This window comes from Tribolium madens, unplaced genomic scaffold (assembly GCF_015345945.1).
Source record: "Tribolium madens isolate multiple individuals breed KSU strain unplaced genomic scaffold, Tmad_KSU_1.1 Scaffold_20;HRSCAF=117;Tcas5.2_LG4, whole genome shotgun sequence".
NCBI classification, from domain to species: domain Eukaryota; kingdom Metazoa; phylum Arthropoda; class Insecta; order Coleoptera; family Tenebrionidae; genus Tribolium; species Tribolium madens.
Window position 1 is genome coordinate 5,677,273 of NW_025400985.1, and position 27,427 is coordinate 5,704,699.

At 33.3% G+C, this 27,427-nt stretch overlaps 3 protein-coding genes across 7 annotated transcripts; 2 read left to right on the forward strand and 1 right to left on the reverse strand.

Moving 5' to 3' along the window:
• Positions 1-1,089: 1,089 nt before the first annotated feature.
• LOC123004599 (E3 ubiquitin-protein ligase SH3RF1-like) lies at positions 1,090-8,217 on the forward strand. 5 transcript variants are annotated; one of them, XM_044397918.1, is made up of 8 exons: positions 1,090-1,836; positions 4,624-4,738; positions 4,790-5,025; positions 5,084-5,401; positions 5,461-6,175; positions 6,409-6,566; positions 7,139-7,261; positions 7,404-8,217. In XM_044397918.1, exons 1-8 carry the CDS (start codon positions 1,418-1,420, stop codon positions 7,687-7,689), a joined length of 2,370 nt encoding a protein of 789 aa, XP_044253853.1. In that variant the 5' UTR covers positions 1,090-1,417; the 3' UTR covers positions 7,690-8,217. The 5 variants fall into 5 exon arrangements, with proteins under 5 accessions (XP_044253853.1, XP_044253855.1, XP_044253854.1 ...); XM_044397919.1 differs by having other exon boundaries at positions 1,091-1,836; positions 6,412-6,566; XM_044397921.1 differs by having other exon boundaries at positions 1,091-1,836; positions 5,461-5,929.
• A 1,356-nt stretch (positions 8,218-9,573) lies between these two features.
• Positions 9,574-27,176, forward strand: LOC123005006 (putative oxidoreductase GLYR1 homolog). The gene is made up of 9 exons (XM_044398593.1): positions 9,574-9,698; positions 9,783-9,819; positions 9,950-10,029; positions 10,133-10,259; positions 17,257-17,355; positions 17,418-17,576; positions 17,660-17,833; positions 25,863-25,994; positions 26,051-27,176. The coding sequence occupies exons 1-9, from the start codon at positions 9,664-9,666 to the stop codon at positions 26,711-26,713; spliced, it is 1,506 nt and encodes a 501-aa protein (XP_044254528.1). The 5' UTR covers positions 9,574-9,663; the 3' UTR covers positions 26,714-27,176.
• Positions 18,381-22,425, reverse strand: LOC123005005 (immunoglobulin domain and leucine-rich repeat-containing protein 2-like). Its single transcript, XM_044398592.1, has 5 exons — positions 22,202-22,425; positions 20,200-22,005; positions 19,973-20,117; positions 19,782-19,922; positions 18,381-19,722 (listed from the first exon to the last, which is right to left on the reverse strand). The coding sequence occupies exons 2-5, from the start codon at positions 21,948-21,950 to the stop codon at positions 19,075-19,077; spliced, it is 2,685 nt and encodes an 894-aa protein (XP_044254527.1). The 5' UTR covers positions 21,951-22,005; positions 22,202-22,425; the 3' UTR covers positions 18,381-19,074.
• Positions 27,177-27,427: the final 251 nt, after the last annotated feature.

The window sequence follows — 27,427 nt, forward strand, 5'->3', positions numbered from 1 at the left end:
AAATTTATTGCCTTAATTATTAAATGATTATGATACGACGTTTCAAGATGTATAAAAATGAAAAATAATTGTTTTATATAAAAACATGCAACATAAGAACTTTTAATTATGCTAAATAATGTGGTCTTGCAACGGAAGTCAAAGATGTGATAAAAGGTTTTCAGATGTAAAACGAAACAGTTATTACGGTTCGTTACGCTAAAGTTCACTTAAGCAGTTTTTGCAATGCTTAATGTAAGACGACAATGGAGAAAAAACAATAAATTATGAACGTGTAGAGAATACAAGATTTGGTTTATTTTCCGAAATACAAGAAAATTTTCGACTAACTTATTGAATGATAGTATTTTTTAGTAATGAGTAAGAAACGTTAAACTAAATTGTAAGTACAATGTGGATAAAGCGTATTATATTTTGAAAACCATGCCATAATATTAATTAGTACTTTTATGTCATCATATTTGAATCGTCATGTTTGTAGATTGTTGCATTATTTTTAATTAAAATTAAGTTACTTAAGAAGAATATCACATAATCGATGAGTGTAAAAACCATAAAAGCTCTTCAAAATTCATATACTCGTAAACTTACTTCTCGTAAGTTATGACAACTCGCAGTGTTCAATTAGAAAACAACAATTTCTATTTTAAGTTACTTTGAGTAAAACAATGCTAAATGAATCAGTAGGTACCTACCTATGATAAGATAACAAAATTGTTTATTATGTTTCTAAAAGATAATTATTATTTGCAAGGTCGTAATAACTATAAATAATAGGTACTGTAACAACTTTTTTAAGATTTAGCAGTAAAACCATTTTTTAAGCAAAATGAAAGCTGTTTTTTTAAATAGTTTTCCGTTTTAATTTGATTATTTTATTTACATATTTTGTTCAGCACAATTTATTTCTGTAATTACATCTAATGTAGCAGAGAATTCCCACAATTGCATGGCAATTCAAAAAATTAGAATTCGTTTATTGTGGAACCATTGTTTTTTTCAAAATAAGCGCCTTCCATTGCTACCACACCAACATTGTAAAAGTTCTTCCGAATTCGCTTGATTGCACCTTTCGCATTTGTGAGCTTTTACCTAGTTCTTCCACGCATGCCCTGTCAATTTCATCCACAATCCTCGGAAAAATCATTTGGGGGGATTAAACTCGATCGCCCTCGCGCCGCGTAGGCCAATGCGCAAGGAAGAATGCATGTTGTTGCTTGTTATGAGTTCGTAGTCGGTCACCGCGCCCAACGATGACTGAGCCACTGTGTTAAACCGGAAGTGGCGGAAGCCAACACTAGTGTTACAAATGTCGATCATTCGTTCTCCCAGTGTTATTTCTAGTGCACTCCACTATCTGATAATAATCTCCCGCATTGTCTCGGATTATCTCTCAGTTATCAGTTTCGCGTGAAGCATGGACGAGGGAACACTCAACGACCTCCTGGAATGCTCGGTATGCCTGGACCGCCTGGACACCTCCAGCAAAGTGCTGCCCTGCCAGCACACCTTCTGCCGGAAGTGCCTCCAGGAGATCGTCCACAAGCACAAGGAGCTGCGCTGTCCCGAGTGCCGGATCCTCGTCAGCTCTAAAGTGGACGATTTGCCCCCGAATGTGCTCCTCATGAGGATCCTCGAAGGGATGAAGAACAATGCCGTGCCCAAGAAACAACAAAGAGCGCCGAGGAGCATCCAAGCACCTGCTGTGAATCACACGCCGGTGCATCAGCAGCATGGAACGCCGGATAGGAAGATCAACAACAAGACGAGTCCGCAATTGGTGCTTCATCAGCCCTACGCCAAAGCTCTCTACGATTACGAACAAAAGGAAGCGGGGTGAGTTAATTAGTTTATCAGATAATTCTGATGAAACTCTACTTATCATAAATTCAATATTGTTTAATCTTTATGAACATTGCTGAGCACACAAATCCAATCTGATTAAAGGCATGTCAAGGAACGAGGGGTGTGTCTCTGAGGGTGGATATATGACCTAAATGAAAAACGAAAGTATTTCACTTCTTAACCTTGGATTTGGTATCCCTTAATTTGTTTATTGACGTCAATATCGTTAAAAATTGACTTCTATTTCTGCGATTCGGCGAGACTACTAATTTAACTTTCCTAATCGAATAATTGAGAGATTATCAAAGCCAGTTAGCAAAAAGTCTGGGGTCTTTATTTGAATTGAGACATTTTATATGCAAATTGCAGTTTCTGAAACTTCATCTTGTCTCTTTGTTCTATTTAGTGAGGTCAAAATTCTCAATTCCTAATGAAAACTCATCGTTATTTTTGGGTTTGTTGTGCTTCTTTTAAGGGTTATTATAATTAAATAATTTGTTTATAACCAACAGAATAATGTAAGTTACAACTGTTGTTTTAGTTACTTTATGTTAAATTTTGTTTATGTGAATAAATTGCAGCTACTATTTTCGACTGGCGAATGGTTTATATTTTTCAGTGTTTAAAATGTAATTTCCTACAAATTGAAATAAAACAGTTTAAATACTCCAGTGACCGAAAAATTTACTTGGTACTGATTACACTTTTGGGGACTCTATTTTTAGTATTCTTCTTGTGGGGGTTAAAATTATTGACTTAATTTTGGTATGGGAGAATAGTAGACGTACAGTGATGGACAGTGAATTTCGTCCACCCAATTTCCCTGGCAGAATAATAATGTAAATTATTCTTTAGGTGTTTCTAACCTTGTTTCAGAATTTTGATTAACGTTTGTCATATTGACAGAATGCATGTTCGATACTCCTTAGTACTTTTTACCTTTGTTCTATGAAATGGTAGTCTTTGGTATGCCCAAAAGTATAGAGATACGTTTTTAGGACATACCTTCTTGTATCAGGGAGATAATTTTTATTATTTATTTTATTATTAAATTTGACAATACGTATTTGACATGACAATAAAGCATAGACTACAGAGAATTTTTGTGAATTCACGGAAATTGGGTGCACGAAATTCAGTGTCCATCACTATACATCTGTAACAAGTTTAAAATATGGCATATTTCGTGGAAAAGTTTGTCTCACGAGCCTAATGCGAGTGTGTCGGTTCCAGGAGGGCGGAATATGCCATTCTCAACGAGTTCCGGACTATATATACTTTTTCTACAACTTAAATTTAGAAACAATTGGAACTAATTTATTAAAGAAAATATGATTGTTAAGATTTATACGAGTGTAAGAATATTCTCGCACAGTTATCAAGAATATGGGTAGGTATTCAGTAATTAAAAATCAACCAAAAAGAATGTTATTCTACACATAATAGTCGTAGAAAAATCGTTTTCATACTATTTTTTGGTGCCTACTAGATTAACTAATTTGTCAAAAAGGGTAAAGTCACTATTTATTTAAAATTGAAATGATTTCAAAAATATTTTAAAAATTATGATACAACTGCTCACAACTGAACAATTTTTTTACAGGTGTTTCAAAATCAGTTGCCCTTATCAGATCAAAATTCTTCAAACTTAAGACATAAAATTCATTCTTTAAATTCAAATTACATGTAGTTGAGTTTTTATGATCATGCCCGGAATTCCAATCATTTCATTTCTGTCAAAAATAAAAAATTAAAAATTTAAATTTTAAATATTGAGGGAAATATAAAACGATAAAATAATTATTAATATTCATTACATTTTTGGTTATGAATTTAATAAAGTTAGTCAGCGTTTGTGTTTGGTTTCATAATACAGAAGGGTTGTAAATTTTCTATCCAAATATAACTTGATAAATTAAGTTTACCTGCATGGGGTTGGGACTCACATTGACAGTAGGTATCGCCAGAGAAGAAATTTTTATCAATATTAAATACATAATATGTAATATATTCTAATAAGGTTTTTGCGTACGAATGGGGATGATACTAATAAGTAATAAATATCAAAGTCTTATCGCAGTTTACAGAGTAAACCCAGAGAAAGTCTGTTGTGTTTACACAACATATTATCTAGACAGTTTCAATAAAAAAAATAGGTAGACAAATATATTTGCCACTTATAAACCATTGTAGTAATTTCTGATAGCGACATTTTATAAACTAGTTAGGTCTGTTTTGAAATTTTATCACCCATAATTTATTTATTTGCTTTAAAACTAGCAATAATCAGTATTTGGACGTTATTTGTCCCCGGTTTTAGTTGAGAATTTTGCATCTTTATTTTCTAATAAAAAAGAATCGACTAATACGAAATTGTGAAAATACATTTATTTACACGATGTTTATGGGAATTTATTTTCGAAGCAAAATGTTCAAATCCATTATTTGAAAACTGAAAGCAGAAGCACAATATTTTTCCCAATTTATTTTCGCAATGTTCTGTTTTCAATCAGGAATCCTTTCGAATATTGCAAGTAAGGTCGTAAGATATCGCGGACCTTGAATCGTTTGCGATCTCTGTAATTTTGCTTGGCTTATGTTCATTTCTTTTGAATTATTAAAAAAATTGTGACGCGTCATACGTCTGACGCTATAATGTTTATAAAAACGTAGAAAAAACGTAGAAAAGTCAACAGTTACGTGCCGAAACGAGAGATAAATAAATAAATAGAGGAAATTATTTCAACAATTTTGTTACAAGTGGTGTTTCTCTTTCAGCGATTTGAGTTTTAAACGTGGCGAGGTAATACTTCTGAGAAAACGAATCGATGCTCACTGGTATCAAGGAGAATGTGGCGGAAAACAAGGTCTATTTCCTCTAAGTTATGTCCAGGTATTAAATCGATTGGATTTGGTTTTCCTTTCTACGAATTCGTGTTTCCAGATCATAACTCCTTTACCTAGTCACATTCCTCAATGTAAAGCCCTCTACGATTTTCAAACTGACAAACACGAGGAAGAAGGATGTCTCACATTCAAAGAAGGAGATATAATCAATGTTATAAGAAGAGTAGACGAAAATTGGGCTGAAGGAAAACTCGACGGAAGAATTGGAATTTTTCCTCTTACTTTCGTAGAACTGAATAGTTTAGCACGTTCACTCATGAAACTATCAACAAAGCAAGTATTTTTTAATTACACGAAACTGTAATTATAGAACTTGTTTTTCCGAGTATAGTGCACAACCTGGACCTTCAAGGGTTGCTCCTCCGACGCCTACAACCGAAGATAGCACTCCATTGATACCAACGGATCACTCGAGAACAATAGTGCCACAACAACAAACGCAAAATCAACAACTTTTCGTCCAACAAACACCAGTCCATCAGGGTTTAGCAACGTCCGATTCGAGCTCCACCGTTAGCTCAGGGAGCTCCTCGACCACAACACCGAACGTGTCTTCCAGCAACACTTCTTCTAATTCGAGTACTGCGCCCTCTTCGCCGGCCTCCCCGCCGCCTCGGACACAACCGCCACTGGCCCGTACCCTAGTCCAGTAATATTTTTTCCTAAAGTTAAATATTCTTCCCAATTTCTACATTTGTATTTTCACAGGAAGCCAGATCTTTTGCTGAATTCTCCGGCTTGTAGTACGCCTCAGCGGTCTCCAAACACCGCTACAAGCCACTCCGATAACCGCTCTTCGTCTCACCAGCATAACAAAGAGAAACGTCACAGTTTCACAAGTCTGACCCCCGGCACATTCAACAAAAATACTCATCGCCATTCTGCCGAAATTGTGACTTCTGAGATTGCATCTCCTAGTAGCCACGGCCACAAAAGGCCTTCAAACGAGGACGAGATCAAATTACCAGCTCCGTACGTGGCCTTGTACCCCTACAAGCCACAAAAGGCCGACGAGCTGGAATTGCGTAAGGGCGCCATCTACATGGTGACCGAACGGTGTCAGGATGGCTGGTACAAGGGCACCTCGAATCGTACTCAGAAGTGCGGTGTTTTTCCGGGGAATTAYGTGGCGTACATGTCAAAGGCGTCGTTGAGTTCATCTGATGCGAAAGTTGCCGTAAGTTTTACAAGGAGTGGTAAAAGTGTGTCTTCGCCACGCCAAACCTATAACACTTTACCTCCTGAGTTGCCGCCACGTTCTGTTAGTCCTGCTACTGCAACAAATACTATTTCGTCCAGCTGGCATGGACAGCAAGATAATGCCGCCGTGCCTCTGGGACGTAGTAGTAGCGCTGTTATGTCCAGTGTGAATACGACACATCTGAGTTTGGGTAGTGCGACTGTTGCAAAGCCTGCAGATAAGGTTTGTTTTATCATTTGTCTAACGTGTTGCCTGTTTTTTGTTTGGTTATTGTAGTGTTCGAGTTCTTTCCCTAATCGTTTCAAATAATAAACTTTATCTAGTCGATTTGTAATTATATTATTTCGCAAACGCAAATATCAAACTACTTTTTTATTGATTCTGTTTGACATTTGCGTTTAAACTGTTTCAAAATTTAATTTCAAAACAAAAGTAAACATAAGTGGTATGTCCAGCAGTGCAAGGATCGTAAGGAAAAGGGTACTGTTGGTTTAATGCGTAGACTTACTAGCATTAAACGATCCAAATCACCACCCCCATCTTCATACTCTATGGATAATCCTGTCTTTGAAGATTCAGTTAGTGTTGCTACTGCTCATCCTGTACATGTCAGGTATATAAACAAAAAATGTAGTTTTTATTTTGCATGCACTTGGTTTTGTTTGCTTTTTGCTTTAATATTAAATGAAAATGCCAAGCGTGTCTCACTATATTAATTAACTTGATTAACAGTTATGAAGTGGTTTATTTCCTCATTGAAGCTTTTTAATGTACTTCCGATTGATTTGTGGATAACTATCTAATAAGCGAGTCTACTGGATAACTTCTCTATTTTAATTCAAAGATCAAATTTTTTGTTATTGGTTGTTGGAAGTATTTTCTTCTAAAATTAATGTTTTTTCTTGAACTAATTTATTTTGTTTAGTTTTACAAACAATTGTAAGATTATATTAGATTACAAATTAGTGTTCATTGCAGATTACTGTCTAAGAAATTACTAGACACAAACTTTTTAGTTTTGGTACTTCTATAGTTTTGACTTTTGGTGTAGGGTTATTTCGTTCTTACCCATGTGTTTAAATAAAAAATAAGACAGTTATTTTTATGTTGTTAAATGCTCAAGATCGAAACTTGTGGCGCTGTTTTAACCAAATGCTTGTGCATGAAAGTGAGTGTTTTATTTAGGTCCGGATCATGCCCGAGTCAACTGCTGCAAATTCAACCTGTCGAACACCACCGCCTTTTCGGTTCGACTTCCCAACGTTTAAAACACAAAGAACGTCCCAGTGTTCTCACGCACAGCCTAAGGTGTGTTTGCACGTAATACGTAACCTTTTTCACACAAATTGCTTGAAAATTTAATTTGCTTGCTTTGCTTCATTGTGTGTCTGTACATAAACGTCACTAATATGTTCTCAAAGTGCAATTTTGACACGATTGGGTATTATAGAACAGAGAATCCGGCCGGAAGCTCAAACTCAAGTCCGGACATCCATCACCATCGAAAATCCAACTCTCTCGACGCGGGAAATCGCACAAAAACAGGGGTGCAAACGGTCCATGAACTGTTCCGTTGCGAAATTCCCTATCCGCCGAATAGCGAGTACGAATTGGAGTTGCAAAAGGACGATCTGATTTATGTCCATAAGAAGAGGGAGGATGGGTGGTATAAAGGGACGTTGCAAAGGACGGGGAGGACGGGATTGTTTCCTGCTAGTTTTGTTAAACCGGCTTGAAACAAATTTTGGTGTTGTAATTGTAATTTAAGGCCAAAGGTTGTTATAGCCGTAATAACCAAATAAAGTTGTGTTTTAATAGCTCAATTAATTGTGTCCATATAACCATGACTTTTACTCTAGATTTTTTCGCCATAACTAGTTGAAATTGTAAATAAGAACAAAACCAAGTTTAAAATTGTATATTGGTATTTTTTTAGGTGTAGTTATGAAGCGTTTGGTCATTTAAAACGTATAGATTGAATAGGATACATCATGTGTTCAAGAATATGTATTTACTTTGCGATTATTAACATTATTTATTTAAATTTGTTACCTAAAGACTTTATTCATTGGGGTGGAGGATTTTTATCAACATATCACGATTCCGTCACTTTTTTGAATCGTTTTTAAATTAATCTAATTTTAATTTTCATGAATAAATAATGACTGATTGTGAAAGAATGCGTTGACATTTTTATTAATGTGCATTAACAAAATATTGTAAATTGAAATGTATTCTGATATATTACAGTTAATTGCAATTTTTATTCTTGTTTTTTTTAACCCCAGATCTTTGTACGCAATAAAATAATAAATAAAGGTGAGTCAAGTTTGATGCTAGCAGAATACTGCAACCATTTGTTATTTTAATTGTAATAATTTCGCCTATATTTTGTGGATCAATGAAGAATATAATCTTGAAACTTTGTATTCTTTCAAGCATTTTTAATTGTTATGTGTAATTACTAGAAAACAATTTTTAGAGTTAAGCTRTACTTGAGACGCAYAGCGTCGAGAGTATWRATGAAAGCAACAATTGTTTTCACTTGTTTACATAAATAATAATTGTTCACTTTGAAGCTAGACCACAATGAGAATAGGACACCATCAAATTGACCCCCGAGTGTCTCACTCTTTCAGAGACACATATGATGTCAAAAAATACACTGGGGATTGAACAAAACTCGCAGAAACTTGGTCTACAGAATAATTAACAATGGTTTTTAATTTTTTTAATGATAAAAATTTACCAGTAATAGAGACTGTTGTCTTGATTTTTTTGTCTTAGTATCATGTTTTCTTTGTTGTTTAAAGACCAAAAGACTTGCACTTATATTCTGGGTAATTTTACAAATTAGAAAAGGTTAGTAATAAAGTGCTAAGTAAATAATACTGATTTGCTAAGTAAAAAAAAATAGTGCTAATTTAAGTATGTATTAAAATAAGATTTGCTATGTGTAAAAATGTCGAACAAATGTTTATCTTTTAAGGCATTAAGCACTCAAAATCATTCAGTGAACAACTCTATATCTACTTATGTATGGCCCCTGCGCAAGAAAGTTAATTTATTATTGATATTTATTATTATTAATAGGTATAGTAGTGACAATAATTGGAAGGTATGCATTTTTTATATTATTACCGCAATAAAAGCACATCACTTTCTAGGTTAAAGGATTGTTCATGCCTGAGGCAATATTTTGTTTTAATTTTCTTTTGTTTTTGTTTAGTAAAAATTTTTTTATAAAGAAAAACTATTATTTTTACTTAGCGTTTAGTATTTTTATTTAGCATTTAGTTTAATAACTTAGCGTTTAATTTTTATACCATTAAAAAATGATGAAACAAAATTTAAAATATTTGTAATTATCGGTAGTTCCCGCGAGATTCTCGTTCCATAACATTCAATATCCATACTAATATGCTCGCTTTTTAATACATGTAGCAAACACCTGATTTGTTCACATGTGTAGGAAAAAACACAGCTCGTTCCTAGTGTGTTTGAATGATATTAAATTCTTTTCTACAACAATAAAATTGTAAAATTAAATCTTTATCACTGGTTCCCTTCTGTTGGCTGCATTGTGAACAATCCAATATGGCGTTGGTGTGTCTTTTCTATTGCGCGTGCTCGTGGAGAAGTATTTTGATGCTAGCGCGGCACAACAAATTCAGATTGAGTTTGACGTTACAAGGGAGAGGTGCTGAACGATGGATTACGAACCGCAAATAGGAGATCTTGTTTGGTAAGTTCGAGGATTTTTTTCTCAATTCATTATAACAGTATACGCCATTAAAAGTTCACTTGTTAACGCTTTTATAATTTTCAGGGCGAAAATGAAGAGCTATTCCCCATGGCCAGCCCGTGTAAGTATAAGACCGCCGACATTCAACCCAACCGTTATTCCCTCCCCAGCTTTGCGCGCGCGTCCTTTCCATCTAACCTCATAATTCAATTCTTGAAACCTCTGGAAAATAATTGTGTTTTCTTGCTTAGATCGTCAAGCCCGGCCCCAATTCTAAAAAACAGAGCAAAAAGGGCAGCCACTGGGTTTACTTTTTCGGGTCCAATAACTAGTGAGTATTTTATGTTTACTTTGTGTTTATCTGTTCAGCCTCCAGCTTCGGGAGACTTGATTAGTGTCTTGAATTGTTTGGAGTAATTTTCTCTCGTTTTTAGTGCTTGGATTGAGACTCCCAACATTAAACCCTATGAAAAATTTAAAGAAAAGTTCTCTGGATTGTGCAAATCGACGCCTTTCAAGGACGCAGTTGATGATATTGAAAATTACATTAAAAAGAGAAGTGTAAGTATTTATTCATATTGTTCCTTTTTCCTTTGTAATTACGTATATAATATTTACTGTACTTAGGGTTTGGATGAGTCTTTGTAGGTTATAATGTGGCTTGATATTTTTGAACCGAGTTTAAAACAGTTTTTTTTTTCATGAATTACATACATAATTTTTCCACTTAGGTTGCTTGTTTGTCTAGAATGCGGTAAATGAGTCAAACATGCACTATTTTGATGTAAGTGGGACCATTTTTAAAGTACCTACAAGCTCTATTTTTACACACAAGAAATAGTACCTATTCTGTTTGCGAAAACGTATATAATTGGAATCCAATAAGTTTAATAATTTATCAATAAAGACTATTACCTGCATAGTCACTAAACTAGGTATTTAAGGTTTACAATTTACATTTAWCTTCAATAAAAATYCTTAGATTTTTTTATTTCATTGCTATGAATTACGCTTCAGTATGTTCACTTTAACTGTACATTTATTTTRTGAATATGGTTCGCTTCCTAAAGTAGAAATTTATTTTTATTATGTTGGTGTTTGATACATTTTAGTGTCTGCAAAAACATGATTTAGGTTAAAAAAAAATGATAATTTTTAAAATTCCATGTTTGATTTGTCAACGAACAATATATGGGAGTAGTGTTGAAGCTTCCTGGTGTTGAATGAATGAAATTCTCACCCGAGGAAGACCATCTTGTGGTCGAAACACGTATCATGTTGAAAATAAAAGTTTAGTATTTTGAGAAAGGAAAGATTATGTAGTATCCACTAGTACTTCTAGTGGTAGAGCTTATTCCRTATCTGAGAGTGACAGAAAAGACACTTGGAATGCGCCCACTTGGTTAAGATAAAAAAATACATGGGCGTACTTTTTTTTCTCTAAAAATTTTGGAGACTGATTGTTGAGAATATCATTTTTAAAAATTCTTTTCATGCGTTAACATTTTAATAATTTGTTCATCATTTTKTATCTTATGTATGAGTATCTACTTATTATAATTTTTTAAAGAAAACAGTGGTTTTGAAATATTATTTCATACGACGCCTATGAACAATATTTTTTTTTAATAGTAAACATATGTTTAGTGTCAAAATTCAGTCATTTTTGACAACGTCAGTTCGCCATCAGATTTGAAACAAGCTCTACTTATTGACGTTAATCACGGTCGGATTTAGTTATTCGCCGCCCCTAAGTTAAAAAATTATGCGTTTTTTAACATTTATTATAGTTATATTTGTCACAAGTACTAAAGGTACTAAAGTTCGTTTTTGTGGACGAATTCTTGCTGTGTCCTGGCGACGCGAAGCTGAGCCTGGAGTAGCAGATGAGTTCGCAAAAACTGTTTAGGAACTTGTTACAAACAAAATTTTTTTGTTAAAGCTTATAAAAACACATTAAGACCCTCTTATTATGTATGATTAATTTCTCGAAAATAGTGGTAATAAATAAGAAAAAGTAGTATGTAGTAGTACATATTTCAAATAACTATTTTATATATTACTTTATTGAGTCCGAAAAAACTCATTTTAGGGACTTAAATGAGTCCGTAAAATAGCAATTTTTAGGAGCGTATATTATRATAATAACATTATGAAAAATTAGTTAACAAAAAGTTACTAACAAAGTATTTTGTTTATCCAAATCAAACATTAATAATATAAGGTCTCGGAGAAATAAAATGAATAAATTTAACAACGTGTTACAGTTATAATTCTGAAAATGTTATAAAAAATAGATCATCTATATTACAATAAACTGTTGCAAGATTTTATGGAAAAATGAATGCCGGTCACTGCTTTGGGTCCAATTCCAGCAACAACTTTTTCTTAACATGATCTGAAAAATATTACGTATCTATTTATTATTAACGCCCGTTTTCATGAATTTTAGGTTTTTGTAATTTTTTCAAATTTTTACCCACAAAGATAGTTGCAAACATAGTTTGCAAAGGTGGTGAATTGGGCCCTAGACTAAGATTTTTAATGTTAATTATTAAATTAGTCACAGGCTAAAAACAGTAAGTTAGGGAATGTGTTACTATACTCACTCGTCTAGTTAAGCCCAGTCCCAACCTGTTTATAAACTACGAGTACCCCTATAACATTTTTTTAAATTTTTGTAGCTTTTCGTCATCATAATTATTATTGTACATTATGTGCATTTCTACAGCGACTCTATGAGCCTATTCACATCTGCATTTTATCCGACTCGTTTAGGATATAAAAAGAATTTTCAAATAATATTTTACACTGCATATTTAAAAAAAAATAGATTTTTTTTTGTTTTTATTTATAGCATTGAAACTATTTTATAAATATTAAGTTGAAATTCTTCAAGCTTTAGTTTCCCTAGTTTGCAAAATCGTGGTTTGCTGTCTAAGCCTCAGTCTAATCAGCCTGTGCCTATGTTTCCACCCCTAAGCTGTTTAGTGCCCTGCACTCGTAAGTCATTTAGCTTTTTAGGTTAATAAATATTAAATTAATGTATTAATTGAAATAAAAAACACCACAATTAAAATTCACTCCAAATAAAGTAAAAATAAAAAACTGAATGTTTTTTTTATAATTAGGTGGAGGTTTTACAATAATCGCGTTTTGAAATATTGAAATATCGACATAATTGTAAATGATAGAAGTCACAATATTTTGTATATTGTTTTATTCACAATTGTAGAGTAATACTCGAGTTACCTTGCATGTGAAAAGTTGGAAAGTATGACATTTCAAATTTATTTAACAATTGATATAAAGTATCAGGTTCAGGTTGGAAAGTGGTCGTTTCCTTATCAGTTGGTATGTAAAATGACAGTTTAGGTTGGGAAATGGCTACTTCCCAACCCAAAAACTGATAAAGAACTGTCAAGTGTATTTTTCAAAATTTGATAAATTCTTTATTGGCTATCTGTCGTATAAGGAGGATGATTGTGAATAAAGTAATATACTCGGACAAACCCCGGCGTTCGCGCCTAAGTCATCAAATTTCCCCTTGCTAATGAAGCATCTCCCACCTCAGTACGTAATTCTTTAATAATGTACTTTTTTGCGTTAACAAAATGTATTATACTATAGGTCTTTAGTATATGTATTAAACAAACTATGTAATCTATATTCATTATCATTCAATTCTCAATCATGAGTGCAATAAAAAAGTAACGTTAAAATGCAGATAGTTCCTTCTGTAATTTAGTTACCGATTTATAATTCACATTGTAGACTTTTGATAGGTTATATCATCTTTATTTTATTATAATTATTTTTGGTTCCTTTGTGAACGCCTATGTTTGAATTCTCCGCCCGACACTTCTCGGATGAACAGCTAACTTTTAAAAAAAGTCTGTAGGAAGTTGATTGACGAAAGTGCAACTGGTTGATAGTTATGAAATGCAATATTAATCGATATCGCAGACATTTATTCAGGGCTTTGCTTCCTATTTTTACCTTCGCATAATGAACATATACATTGTGTCCCCGGATAGGTGAAACGACTCTTGTAAAAAATTAAAAAAAAAAGATTAATTTTTTTTATTTTTGGGGTTTAGCTCTGCTTGGTTAAAGATTAGTTTCTAACATAATTTTAGTTTTGAAAAATCACACCTTGGAAATTTTCAAAAAAACTATTTTTTTTTGTAGAGTAAATGCCTTTTATGTCGCAAATATGACAAAAAGTTATTAAGTAAAGTTGTCTAGAATCAACATTTAGGCCCGTATACCAAATTTGAAAATCATCGGCCAGCTATGATTTTTAATTTATTTTTTTGAGGTAACTATTAACTGTGAAAAATATATTTTTTTAGTTTGTGAATTAATTAAAAATTGGTCTTTAATTAAACAGGACTGAACACCAAAAAATAAAAATTTGAATCGATTTTTTTTGTTTTACAAGAGTCGTTTCACGTATCCTGGAACACACTGTATACTTTCAAAATTAGAAAAATGACCAAAATAACTGATGTTTTTTAAAAACGTGTTTTTATGCAATTTACTCTTATGTAATAAGTGCTTACAAATGCTCAATTTTTGAATTTTATCCGCATACGAAATAAAAATTGGATCTTATCTAGTGTAAATGAACAAAAACACGATTAAACCCGTCACACCAAACTTTTATTTCAAACAACGCGTTTCAACCACCCTTTCAAAAATTACAACGTTTTTAGTTAGTTAGTGATTAAGATAGATAAACTAGAATCATATTCATGCCGTCTCTTGATAGATGATAATTTTTTCTGAAAAACTGCAGTTTATGAATATTAATGAAACAGTGAATAGTTTGACAACTAGTGTCATGGATTTCCAAAAATTAAATAATTAAATGTGTATTTTTTGTATCTAGTATTTTGTGACTTTTGTATTTTTGGGTGCGTACATTAAACGTAAGCCTCGTAAAGTTGTGTGAAACACCCTGTATAAAAATTAGTTACTTTAGAACTTGGTAGCTGTTTTATTATATACAGGGTGTGTCAGAACTCGCGTCTCAGAAAAATTTCAAGTAAGATAAGCTACCAGGAACATGGAAAAAATGTTTATAAATTTCTGTCAAAAAATTTTGATGTTTATTTTTTAACATTTGACATTTTTTTAGGCCTCTTTAATGATACTGATGATCTTGTATATGTTTTTTTTATAATTATTTAGTAACATTTTCCCAATAAAAGCCAAAAATAACATTAAACAAAGTTACAATTTAGGATACAGCTATCTTGTTTCTTCTTCTAACAGAATTGAGTCAAAGTGCAAAAAAATTAAACTTAAACTTCGAAATTTTTTTAACATTTTTTCCATGTTCCTAGTATCTTACCTTTCATGGGATTTTTCTCTGGGGTGCGAGTTCCGGCGCACTCTGTATTTTAATTTTTCTGAAATTATCTCCGTCATTTTTTTGTAAATTCTTCATTATGATCTATAAGAATGGGAAGACTTAATTAAAAAAGGTGCACGAGTATCACCATAAACCTGAATCCTGTTGCTTCTATATTTTTTCAAATAGGAAGAAATTAATGTGCATAGTGTTTAATGTATAGGTTGGTTCTCAGTAACAGACATTTTACAGGGCGTTAGATCAAGACGAACAGAACAAAAATGTCCATAACTCACACCATAACTGAGAAAATAGTACAACTTCCTTTTAACTCTTTGTGCACATCGCACAACATCTCTACGTCGTTGCGAATAGTTTGCTCTGCTTCAAAAAACCGTTCTCATAATAATTGTGCTTTAAATCTAGTTTATGTTGCCTAGGTGTATAATAATGTTGAAATTGAAAAAAAAAAGACATTTTTCAAAAAATAAAATAATTTCAGTTTTAAACAGAAATTTTGTGATAACGAATTAAGAGTTTTGTTTTTTCTCTCGGTAACAGTGTGAGTTACAGCTTGTATTTCAAACTGGATATGATATATTTTAAATAAATACTAAAAATGAAAAAAAATACATACCGATTGTATTAAATTTGAAATAAAAAATACATATTTGTATTCATTATGTATGAATAAAATTGTGGAGGTGGTAAGTTTAATTTTCATGGTAATATATTTGCTACATTTAATACTTAGGTATTTAGTTATGACAAGAAAGTACCAATTTATTCATTAATAAATCATTAATCACTGGAATCAGTTTATTTTTTTAAATTCACATTTCTTGGAGGAATGCATTTACTTTCGCATAAGTTAAATATTATAATAACATAAGTTGTTATAATATAGTATAAGTTGACGTGTGAATGCCATATAAATTCTCAAAATTTATATTGTTTATTAAAAGATTTTTTTTATTAAGCGTGTATAGTTCAATTTGCCTAAATAGTGCAAATTACGAATGATGAAGCTTTTAGCTTGACACTTTGCAAAAAATTATAAACATTGTGAAAATGCTTCATTCCGATATCGAAATGGGTTACTAATTTTGTTCATCTTGTCATTATCTTGTAAGATTAGGGATTATTTAGTTGTAAAAATTACTCAAATAGGCATTTTTAAAAAATCTACTGATTACTGATATTATAAAACAGTTGAAAATGAAGAAAATTATTCCTTTAATTCTAATAATTACTACGTCACATAGTACTCCAGTTTTTTTTTGAATCAGTAGTTTACATTTAGTTTTTCGTTTTAACAGTAGATTATACAAATTTTTTAGGCTACAAATAAAACTATATAGATTTGTCTGTGAATCAAATTAACCACAAACTTTAAATGCTTCGTACATAATGTATGTGCTACCATCAGTAGAGTGTCTCGCTTAAAAACAGTTTTTTTACTTAAATGTGTGGTTTGTTTCTAGATCTAAGATTTTGTTTTTGAATAGCAAGTTAATGTGTGACTTAAGTTTTTAAATGGTGTAAATGGCTTATACTATCAACATACTCTAACATTTATTTTAAATAATTTTTAACTCGAGATGTATGAATTTACAAGCCGTAAAACATGTAGTAAATCCATATTTTTGAAAGAAAAAAAGCAAGTGTTGGCATATTTTTCTTAACGTTTAACTTAACAAATACAGATTTTTGTTATTAAAATTGGTAATCGCCAAAAAAAAGTTGCCATAATTTAACAGTGAAAAAAAATAATAACAAAATTTGAAAACAGACCATCCATCAATTTATTAAAAATAACAGAAATCTATCATTCTAAACTTGATAATGGAATGTTATTTTTTTATTACCATTATAAGTAGGAATTTTTTCACAATGACCCGAAATTTTCTCCAAAAAAAAAGCAATACAGGTTTTAGCCTCATTATTTATAGTATTAATTTTACTATGTTTCACTATTTAGAAAATTAACTTATCTCCTTTCAAGGTTATGAAAGCATTTGCTTGCTTATACAAGTAAATGTGATAGTTTCATTTGAATTAAGTTAACACGTTAGAAACATCTTTATGTCTCAGCATACGAGTTACGAGTATATCGCCGGTCAACTTGTTCCAATGTTTAGTACAATATTGTCGAAGTAAATTTGTATACAGAAAAATTAATTCATATTTTATTTGCAGGAGGACTCTAATTACGACGCTGTTTTTGAAAGTTTACTAAAGACAGAATCAGAACTTGTCAAACAACAACAGCAGCAATCCCCAAAGAAACCAAGAAAGGTAATGGTTGAAACCAAATAAACGTGATGATGATAATGTGGTTTTTTCCTTTTTTTTAACAGAGTGGGGCTAGCAAACGCCAATCGTCGGATTCTCCGCGAAATACGTCTGCGAAGAAGCCAAAACCACAATCTCCCTCACTGAAGTTCGACGAAAATGGTACATCGGAAGAACCATATGAAGAGGAAATTCTTAATCTACCCCCGATTCTGAGTAAACCGGTAAGGATTGTCACCTTTTTCCACTCCCTACTGTCTTCTCTGTTTTTGTATGATTAAAATTAATATTGTTGTTTTTGTTATAGGAGTCTCCGAAATTAGATTTAAATAAAGTCTCCGTTGATTTGAAAAACAAAAATATTTCCGCCTCTTCAATGGCTTTTGGCTTTATGGGACTTGGCAATATGGGGTCTAACGTCGTCATGAATTTGATCAATTCCGGACACAGAGTCAATCTTTGGAACAGATCACCGCAAAAAGTATGTACAGTTTTATTAACATTTATTTTTGAAATCTCAAAAAGTTGCAATATTTTGAATTGAATCTATTGAAATAACTAGCGCAGATGTCGCTGTTTTATCTTTCGCAAGTCATGCGAGCCGTTTTGTATTTCAGTTATAATATTTCAGTTGTGCAATAATTGAATATTTTAAATACTTGGCTATTTTTTCCAACCGAGAAGAATTTGAACTTTTTTGATACAATCAAATTTACTATTTCACTAAATCTTCAGCAATCGAACTAATGATAATCAATCGCGAAAATATTTAAGTATAAGAAATTTGTATTACAATTTGTTTTATTAAAAAAAAGGCTCTTAATTTTATTGTTGTTTCTGGCTTAGCGATTACTTAATATTTTATTCGTTACTGAATTGCATGATTTTTCCTGCAAGTATTCAGTAGAGCAACTCGAATTCATTTCCTCAGTTACTCCGTCACTCTCGCAACACAAATAATGAATTTCCTATAATTTATTTGTGAATTTTGCGTTTTAGTAAAAATTATTCCAAAATCAAAATCAGACTTACAGTTCTTAGAATATTTTATTAATAGATAGCAAATACATGCTAGTTTTAACACTTAATGAAATCACAATAACATTTCGATAATAAAAATAGTTGTATCTTAATTGGTACCCGCTTATAAAAAAACGTTCCCTATACCAGTGTAGAAATCATCAGCAGATGTGGATAAACAATATCTAGGACTCAAAACACCGAATGTCGTTTATCTAGGTATATAAATAGTAACTTTCTATAGTTACACTATCAAAACATTACATAATGAGATGATTCTTAATTACAGTTTCACAGCTAAAAAATTAAAAATGTACATGGCGCTATAATAAAACCTAATTTATACTTCGTTAAAATGTTCCTTAAAATTATGAAATTAGAAAAAGAAAAGTTATTCGTAAAGCGGCAAATTATTTTCCAGAAACAAGAACGCGGCGCGACTTTTTCCTTGAAGAATTGTCAGTCTTTTTTTATTCTTGACTAGCTAGTTCTTCGGTATACTGAGTCTAGTGTATTCTCCATTTAAACAGTTGTATAAACAGAAAATAAAAACGGCTCAAATTTTCGTTCTTTGTTTTGGCCACGAAAATGAAAATAAAAAAAATACAGCTTCCTATAGATTGGCACTAATGGAGCGGACTCTACACTGTGATAGCGTACTCACTTTATCACAGCAGTTGATTTAACTAGGCGGCGGCGAGTCTATAAAGCCGTTTCATGCCGTTTGCTTGTATCGTCAACGACGTCCCCGACCGACAACTCTGGTAGACTCGTGCTCAACTGTATATCACAAGAATTGTTCTTCATCAACAATTCCTCGGTACTATGTGACGTCTTGAGACTACTCCTATTAGTGCCATTGGACGTAATAGTTTCGTGTGAAGTCGAACCTGCATCGAAGAATGGTAACCCCATTGGTTTGTCACTTATATGATTTATGAAGACTTCAATAGACGGGTCTCCCGGCGAAAGTATCCTCGAACCCAAAGATCGTTCCGTAGGCGTGTAATACAACGATTGGCGGCTTTGCGTAACATCCGTGTTTGTCAGCTCTTCCAAATTGGCGAGTTTTTCAATCTTGGCTTTCAAATACACGTCGATGCTTTCGACGTCGTTCGGATCGAAGACGAGAGATTCCGCCCTTCCGCAGGTACCAGCTCGACAATTTTCGAAATATAAACTCGGAAGATTTTCCAAAACTTTGTTGATGTTTTGCTGTTGGTACTTGTAGGTTTCTCTCAACTGAAGTACTTTATGCGCACTGAATTTCCTTATTTTGTTTCTTTGGAAAATATAGTTTTCTCTAACCCAATTGAGTTGCGTGGTCGAATAGTCTCTGACTTTTTTAACCTGAAACAAAAATATCTGTGCAGTTCGGGAATTCTGGCAAGAATTCAATTATTAATTACCTGGTCACAATACTGGCCTCGTAGAGTCGACAAGTGTTGCGATCCGATGTCGCGAAAATCTTTAAGATGTTTAGTCTGAGTTTGGTAGCTGTTTTGGATCCATTCCATCTGCTGGGCGCAATTCTCTTTGATCCTATTAACCTATTGACCGGTTTGAATCAACCTTACCTAAGAATTTGTCTCCAACTTACCTGCTGAGTATAATTGTCTCTAAGTCTTTCCAATTGTTGAGATTTGTATTGTTCGATGTTATCGAGCATGGCATAGATTTGACGTGCCCGTGGTGACACGCGATCGCGCTTGCAAAAGCTGCAAAAATTGTTGAAAATACCGAACCTGAAAATAGATACATTTTAAAAATAATATTTCATGGCGCATTTCGTACGTATAAACAAATATATTGAGTCGTACTGTTTACCTTCTAATCAAATAACGTATAAGTTGGATGAAGAGTGTGAGAGCGAGGAAAGCCGTCGCACATTGCAATCCCACGATAAGACTCATAATCCGGACGTTATTCCAGTCGGTGGGGTCTATATGAAGAAGCACGTTTTCTGTTAAATTGGCGATGGGGTTACTTGCGTAACACGTGTACCGTCCGCAGTCACTGCGCGTCACGTTTTTAATCAGAAGAGTTCCGTTGTCCAAAACTTGAATCCGAGGAGGAATCACTCGAATCGGTATCATGAATGAGTCGTGAGCATGAGCATGTTTCTCAAAGATGTCAGGGATGGCGGGGTCCGGGTTCCAATGGAACACTTCCCTACTGGGAGTGACCCATGTGATGGAAGGCGGAGGATTCGCGGAGTAGCGACACTCGAGTAACGCGTCCGATTTGAGACGATATTGTTTTGTTGGAGTTTTGAAATTAAGACGAGGACCGGTACAGTTGAGGTGATACAAAGTCGGAAGCATATCGTTGGGATAGGCGTAAGGTCCGCAACTCAAATCCGATAGAATCAGATCGTGATGTCTCTTTTCCTCGGCCCACGGTGCAAACCAATACATTCGACAGTCACAAGCCCAAGGATTATCCGAAATGTTGAGTCGTTTCAACATTGTAAGGTTGGCAAGAGATATGGGCAAGAAAGTAAGAGCGTTTCCGCTGATGTCGAGCTCCGTAACTCGAGGAATGTCTGCGAAAACGTAGTTTTCAATTTCCCGCAATTGTTTGTTGTTTCTGATCCGAAGTGTTTCAAGTTTTGAAATACCAAGGAGTTCACTGTTGTGAAGTTCCTCAATGTGGGTATCGTCAAGTGTCAGAGATGTTAGTTCAGGACTAAAGTGTAGTAATCCAAAGGTGAAATGCATGAGTTTATTGCCGCTCAAATTTAATTCGCGGAGGTTCATCAAGCCGCGAAAAGTACCACTTGGGATGTTCGTAAGAGGGTTGCTCGCGAGATTTAAGTACTTCAGGTTTGTAAGTGAGTCGAAGAGTCCTTTCGATATGTACTTAATCGAATTGTGTGATAGATCCAATGTTTTGAGATCAAATAAATCAGCTAAAGCGTTCGACGTCAATTTGGCGATTTTATTGTTATTTAGTGCTAACAATTCGATGTGTTTGTTGAATTTGAAGAAATGGTCGAGAATGGCCACGATTTGATTGTACGAAATGTCCAAAATTTGCAATCGTTGCATTGGGGCGAATACTTGGAAAGGTATTGCTTGTAACGAATTGTGTGACAATGCGAGGATTCTTAAAGATTGATTGACGAAAACGTATCTGGGAAGATCGTCGATTGCATTATATGACAAATTCATTTCTTTTAAGCTAATATACTGCTGGAAATAGTAGTCTTGTAGTTTTGTTACATTGTTGTGAGTTAGGTCTAAAGTTATTAGCGATTGTGGATTGGCGATTGCTTTCTTGATATCAATGATTCCGCTGTTAGTCCATCGGAGGTGTTGTATGTTTTTTGCGTCGAAGTGTTCGCCTGTGACATTTTCGAAACTGACACGGGCCACGTTCGGATTCGGTTGAAAACCCTTCAAGTGCTTGTTTCGACATATTAAAAATGTCGAATTTGGATGAGAACATCCTACAGGAGCACGTAAAACAAGAGTACCGTCACCGTGACGCGTATGACTCGTTCCAAAAACAGGAAACGACACTAAAATGAAGATCAAGATCCGACCGGCACCATTTAGCCGGCTGTTATTTTCCATAATTCACAATACATTGTCCTGTATGATCTTGACCTCTTCCTTCCTTCCTTCCTATCTGCAAAGAGAAAAAATAGACCACGTTGTAAAATCGATATACTCGAAGCATCTGGTAAAAGAGAACCACCTTGAATACACTTGTCGTAAGCTATTTACGATTTGGAAAACAACAAACAAACGGTAGTTATTGCTTCTATTTGAAAAATACGTGTGTGATAAGGCGTGTTATCGCAGACGGTTCTCGAGATACTCACCAATCCATATGATAAAACCACGATTTATTTTTACTTTAATTGTGTTTAAATAGTCATTTAATGTAATAGAACACGAGGATTTACAGTTTAATAATACGATTTTTCACGATTGTGGAAGAATGCAAACACTGAACTACAACACAGAACGAAACACGAACCCTAGCTGTGGCTCCTACAAACTGTTCGTTGAATTCGCTTGTCACGAACGACAGTTCCAGCTGCGTTCTAGTGGGGAATAAAACGGACGAATCCATTTTACTGTTCGTACGAGGTGAGGCCGCTTGCCTTTCCCAGTTTCATAATGCTAATGTAACTGTTCTTCAACGCTAAGAAAGAGTAAATAGCCTAGTTTATTGTCATTCTATTTCATGCACCTGTAGAGGAATTTGACACAATGTCAATTTCGTCAGTTTTTTTAATTGACGTAAATTAAAATCTATCTACCAAGATCAAAGTCGACGTTTTTCTACAGCCGCATAATCCTATTATTGAAAACAATATTTATGTTACGATAAGGCTTCTTTCCTGTTTGATAACGCGTGTATCCTTTTCTCTAGGGCGGGAATTGGAGTAATCGATAACATTTGATATTTAAGCCTGGGCCGCATGCTTGCGCAATTCGAGTAATGTTATCATTCAAGGGTAGATTTTGCTGTATTTTTTGAGAGTCGTTAATAAAGCAGTGAGAGGTATTTTTAGATGCCCACACAGGCATCAAATCTTTACATTTAATAATCAGCGTGGGTGGGATGCATTACCTTTCGATTAAACTTGTAAATCTCTAAATTTAGTAACATTACATTACATTGTTTTTTAAAATAAACCTACATAACCGAATTGTATAAAAAATATTCACTGTAGCATTTAAAACTCGTTCCAAATTGGTGTTGGCATTCAAGGTCGTGTCAAAAGGGTTTAAAGAATTTTGCAATTGATATGGCTGAAGAGTAGATATTTTTTATCATAAATTAAATATCAATTTGATGCGAGCTTCAGGAGAATATAAGCAATTGAAAATTATTACCATCTTATCGTCCAATATGTTATCATATACATGTGTCAATTTTGTGATATTAATAGTTTTAAGTCGCCGGTAATGTTAATTTCGCATGTGCAAATTTAATTATTGCGATTGCGTAACTTGTATACACTTTATAAATACGACTCTGATATTTAGATAATAAAGTTTTCAAGTCGTTCATAACATCCTAACCTTTGCAACTCAACAACTTGTTTTAATTTAATTCTAAATTTGATTCCATTATGTACTTTATATGTTATAGCAAATGATAGTCCTATTTGAAGCCTTTCAAGGCTTAAAAGGCACCTCTAATGGTAGTTTATGACAGTTGGATCCCTTGGCGCCAAYGTCAACTAATTAACTAAAAAGGGTGTTGGATTATTATTGTTTTTGAAGAGCCACTGYAAGAAATGTATGCATATTTTTAATCATATTTTTCATGAAGCAGTCGACTATAGGATTCTTATAAATTATGAAATATCTCACTTGTGTCTATTGTGTTGTCGTATGGTGTAGACATAATGACCATGACCGGAACGTTTTAATTAAAAAAGAATATAATTATGTCAAGTCAATATTTACTGTCCATTGAAAAATGCAAAACTTTAGTAGCAAATATTGATTGTGTTTGCAACTATGGCGAATTCATTTTCAACTTTCGAGAAATGTGAATTTAATTAGTCCAAATAACTGTTTTGTAAATTTGGGAGAAAGTGAATAAAAAGGATCGACTTTGAGAGGTTTGTAAAATAGATTTTTCGATGTTTGATAATATTGATTGAAAAACGCAAATGCTTTCTCTGCAAACCATACTGCATCTAGAAAGTGGTGACCTGAATTCATAAAAAAATCTTGGTATTATAACCACATTGCACTTGGCGTTGTAACAATTAAAAATGCGTCCAAATCGAGTTAGCGTCCATTAGCTTAAGAATTCTTATGATAATGATTTATATTTGTAATATAAGTAACGTCTGTTTTTGGAAGAATACCAATAATCAATTAAAAATGATCTTTAATCGTCTAACCAAACGAGAAAAACAAACACTGGCTTTCTATATTCGAGATCAAGTCTTCAATGTCGAAAACAAGTTCATTTACTGTTTTATAACAGCGAATTAATCAAGAGTTCTCAAGGGTTAACTGCCATTGAGATACAATTGGTTGTTCTCAATGTTTTACCTTATAAAAATATTAATGAAATTGTCTGTTTTACTGTAATTATTTATTGTCTTCGATAGCGATAATAATCGCTACATTTACGTCACTATCGATCGTAATGGGACAGCGTAGAAAAATGGCCTCGAACGAACTAATCAGTCCGAAGATAATGTTAATGATTGGCTATCTTCAACGTTAATTTTGTTACTTTGTTTATAGTTTTTGTAATCTTGTAATTTTTTCATAACTGGTTGTGTAAAAGAAACATGAAGTAGAGCACAAACGTGAACGTTGGCAGTAATTGAAAGTGGTTTATTCATTTACTGGAACCGACATTTTATTACTGTGAGACCCGGATCAACCATTACTTTCAATAATCATAATTAAATATTGATTGTTTTTATCATTTGCTCGAAGAAAATTCTACTGTTTTCTGTCATCAATTTTCTTAGTTAGTAAAAGTCTTTGAACGTTTTAAAATAATCTAATCTACAGTGAAAAAATGTTTCTCGCAAAAACAAACATAATACATGATTAAAAATCACACATGTAGTTTTAGCTGATTCTCATAATAAATTTTACGTTTTTGCTAAATTATTTCTCATAAAATAATCAGTAGCGCTGTTATAAATGATAATTTTAATGAATTGGTCATTTTCAAAAGGGAAATAAATTTCTAAACAGATGGGTTGGATGAGAACTGATATTAATTGGCTTTTATCCAAGTATAAATAATTGGATTGATCAATAGAGCTTCTTTGGTTTGATAAAGTTAATTTAAATTTCTAGAACTATCTTGTGAGATTTATTTGATTACTCAGCTGGAGCATTTTTCTGTGTTAGGGTTAACACTAATTGTTACATTTATTTAACCGAATTAATCTTCAAGGAGAGTGTGCTTGCAAATTTTTTCCATTTCAAAAGTCGCATTCGTATATGTTTTACAATTTTATCTTTTTATATGGAAAAATGTATTACACTATTGAATTAGTAAGAATTCTTTCAATTAATAACTTAGATTTCCGGTCTGAAATGATGTTAATTTACGAAAATACGATTAGCTGTAACAACAGAATTGATTTGTTGTCGACTAAATAATAATTAGCGGGTTATCGACCGTTCACTTATTAAAAATTCAAAGCATATTTTCTCATTTGATATTAATTGGAGTTAATAGTTCTTGACATTTTGATGCAAAATTTTATTATGCCAGATTTGCACAATCATTGCTGATTTAGTCTTTGTTCCGAGTCATTCGTTAACGCTGCATCATCTTTTTTACTTTGGTTTGAAATAGTAAAATTGGCATTCGATCATTCGAAATAATAATTTTGCAGAAAATAACGTGTTTTCAAATTATACAGAGGTTCAATGCCTATTATTAACGATACAAAATCTTAAAAGAAATGAGTTATGTATTAATAAAAAATGTAAAAAATTAGTTTTTGTGTGATTGTTAAAAATTCGTTTTTGTTTCAGTGTGACGAAATCAAGGCCCAAGCAGACGCGAATCAGCTGGGGTTGGTACAGACATATCAAACCCCGTGTGACGTTGTTCAAAACTCTGACGTTGTTTTTAGCTGTTTAGCAGATTCTCGTTCCGCAAAGGAGGTAACTAATCATTTTTKGTCTTCTACTACAGTCATTACATTCTTTTATTTCACCAGGTGGTAATAGGTAACTGGGGTGTGATTTACCAAGCCGAAGATGCTACAGCTCTCCTTGGTAAAGGATACGTGGAGATGACTTCCATTGATCCGGATACGTCCAAAGACATCTGTAATATTATCGAAAGCAAAGGAGGGCGCTATTTGGAGGCTCAGATGCAGGGTAGCAAGAAACAAGCCGAAGACGGCAGTCTTATAATCTTAGCAGCGGGCGATAAGTCGCTTTTTGACGACTGTCAAACGTGTTTTAAAGCGATTGGTAAAACGGCATTTTATTTGGGCACCGTGGGCTCTGCCACCAAAATGAATTTGTGCATCAATATGGCTCTAGGGATCGGACTCGCCGGTCTTGCTGAGAGTATGGTTTTGGCGGAGAGATGCGGTCTGTCGTGTAAGGATTTCCTGGAGATATTTAATCTGTCAGAAGGAGCGTCGAACTATCTGTCGAATAAAGGGCAGTTGATTAATAACCGTAGTTTTTCGAAGGTCGAACAGGCCTTGGAATATATGCAGAAAGATATCAAACTATGTCTTGATATATCAAATGACGTTAAACAAAACCTACCGGTTGCTGCAGCCGCAAACGAGGCGTACAAAACAGCAAGACGATCAGGATATGACGAACATGATGTCGCTTTAGTTTTCATGAAGATGCGACATTAGTGAAAATATACAATGTTTTTTTCAACTTAGTTAACTTGGAACATAGTAGTGTTCTTCCACTGGATTCTTTTAATGATTCGTATCGATTTTGTAAATTTTTCCTTTTTTTTGAAGACATTACTGTGCCTACAACATGTTTACTGCAATCTATAATTTAGTTTGAATTTATGTCAAAGATTGAAGTAAAATACAGTACTAAAAATTAAGTCTTACGTTGTTTAAATTGCGTGAGTTATTTATTGCATTGTCGCTTTAATTGTAATTATTAGTAATTTACAATTTTCGACGTTTGTTGCATATTTTAAATTTTTCAGGATAAAGACAAATGTCTACATACTGAGTAGATTTATTCAACAAGTATGCAATTACTATAAATTGAGTTTGTAATTAACTTTTTGTTTAGGTGTTCCGTAAGTTTTTTATTACATAATGAATAGTTTATCAATAAAAGTATAAACAAGTACACACTGTTTTTTACGTCTTTTCTTATAGGTGCGATGGAAGAAGAATAGGTAAGAGAAATCAACTAATCAACCCATTATTTGCGAGTTTAAATATTTGCTTTATCATAAAATTGCTCTTATCTAATGTGATTACAATATCAGTCACAGTAAATCGAGATAATAATAGTGGTGTGCATAATTTAGCTTCCGGCACCAGCCGCTAGAGGCAGACTAGTGATGCAGTATTTATCTGTATTGTAGTTTGATTTTA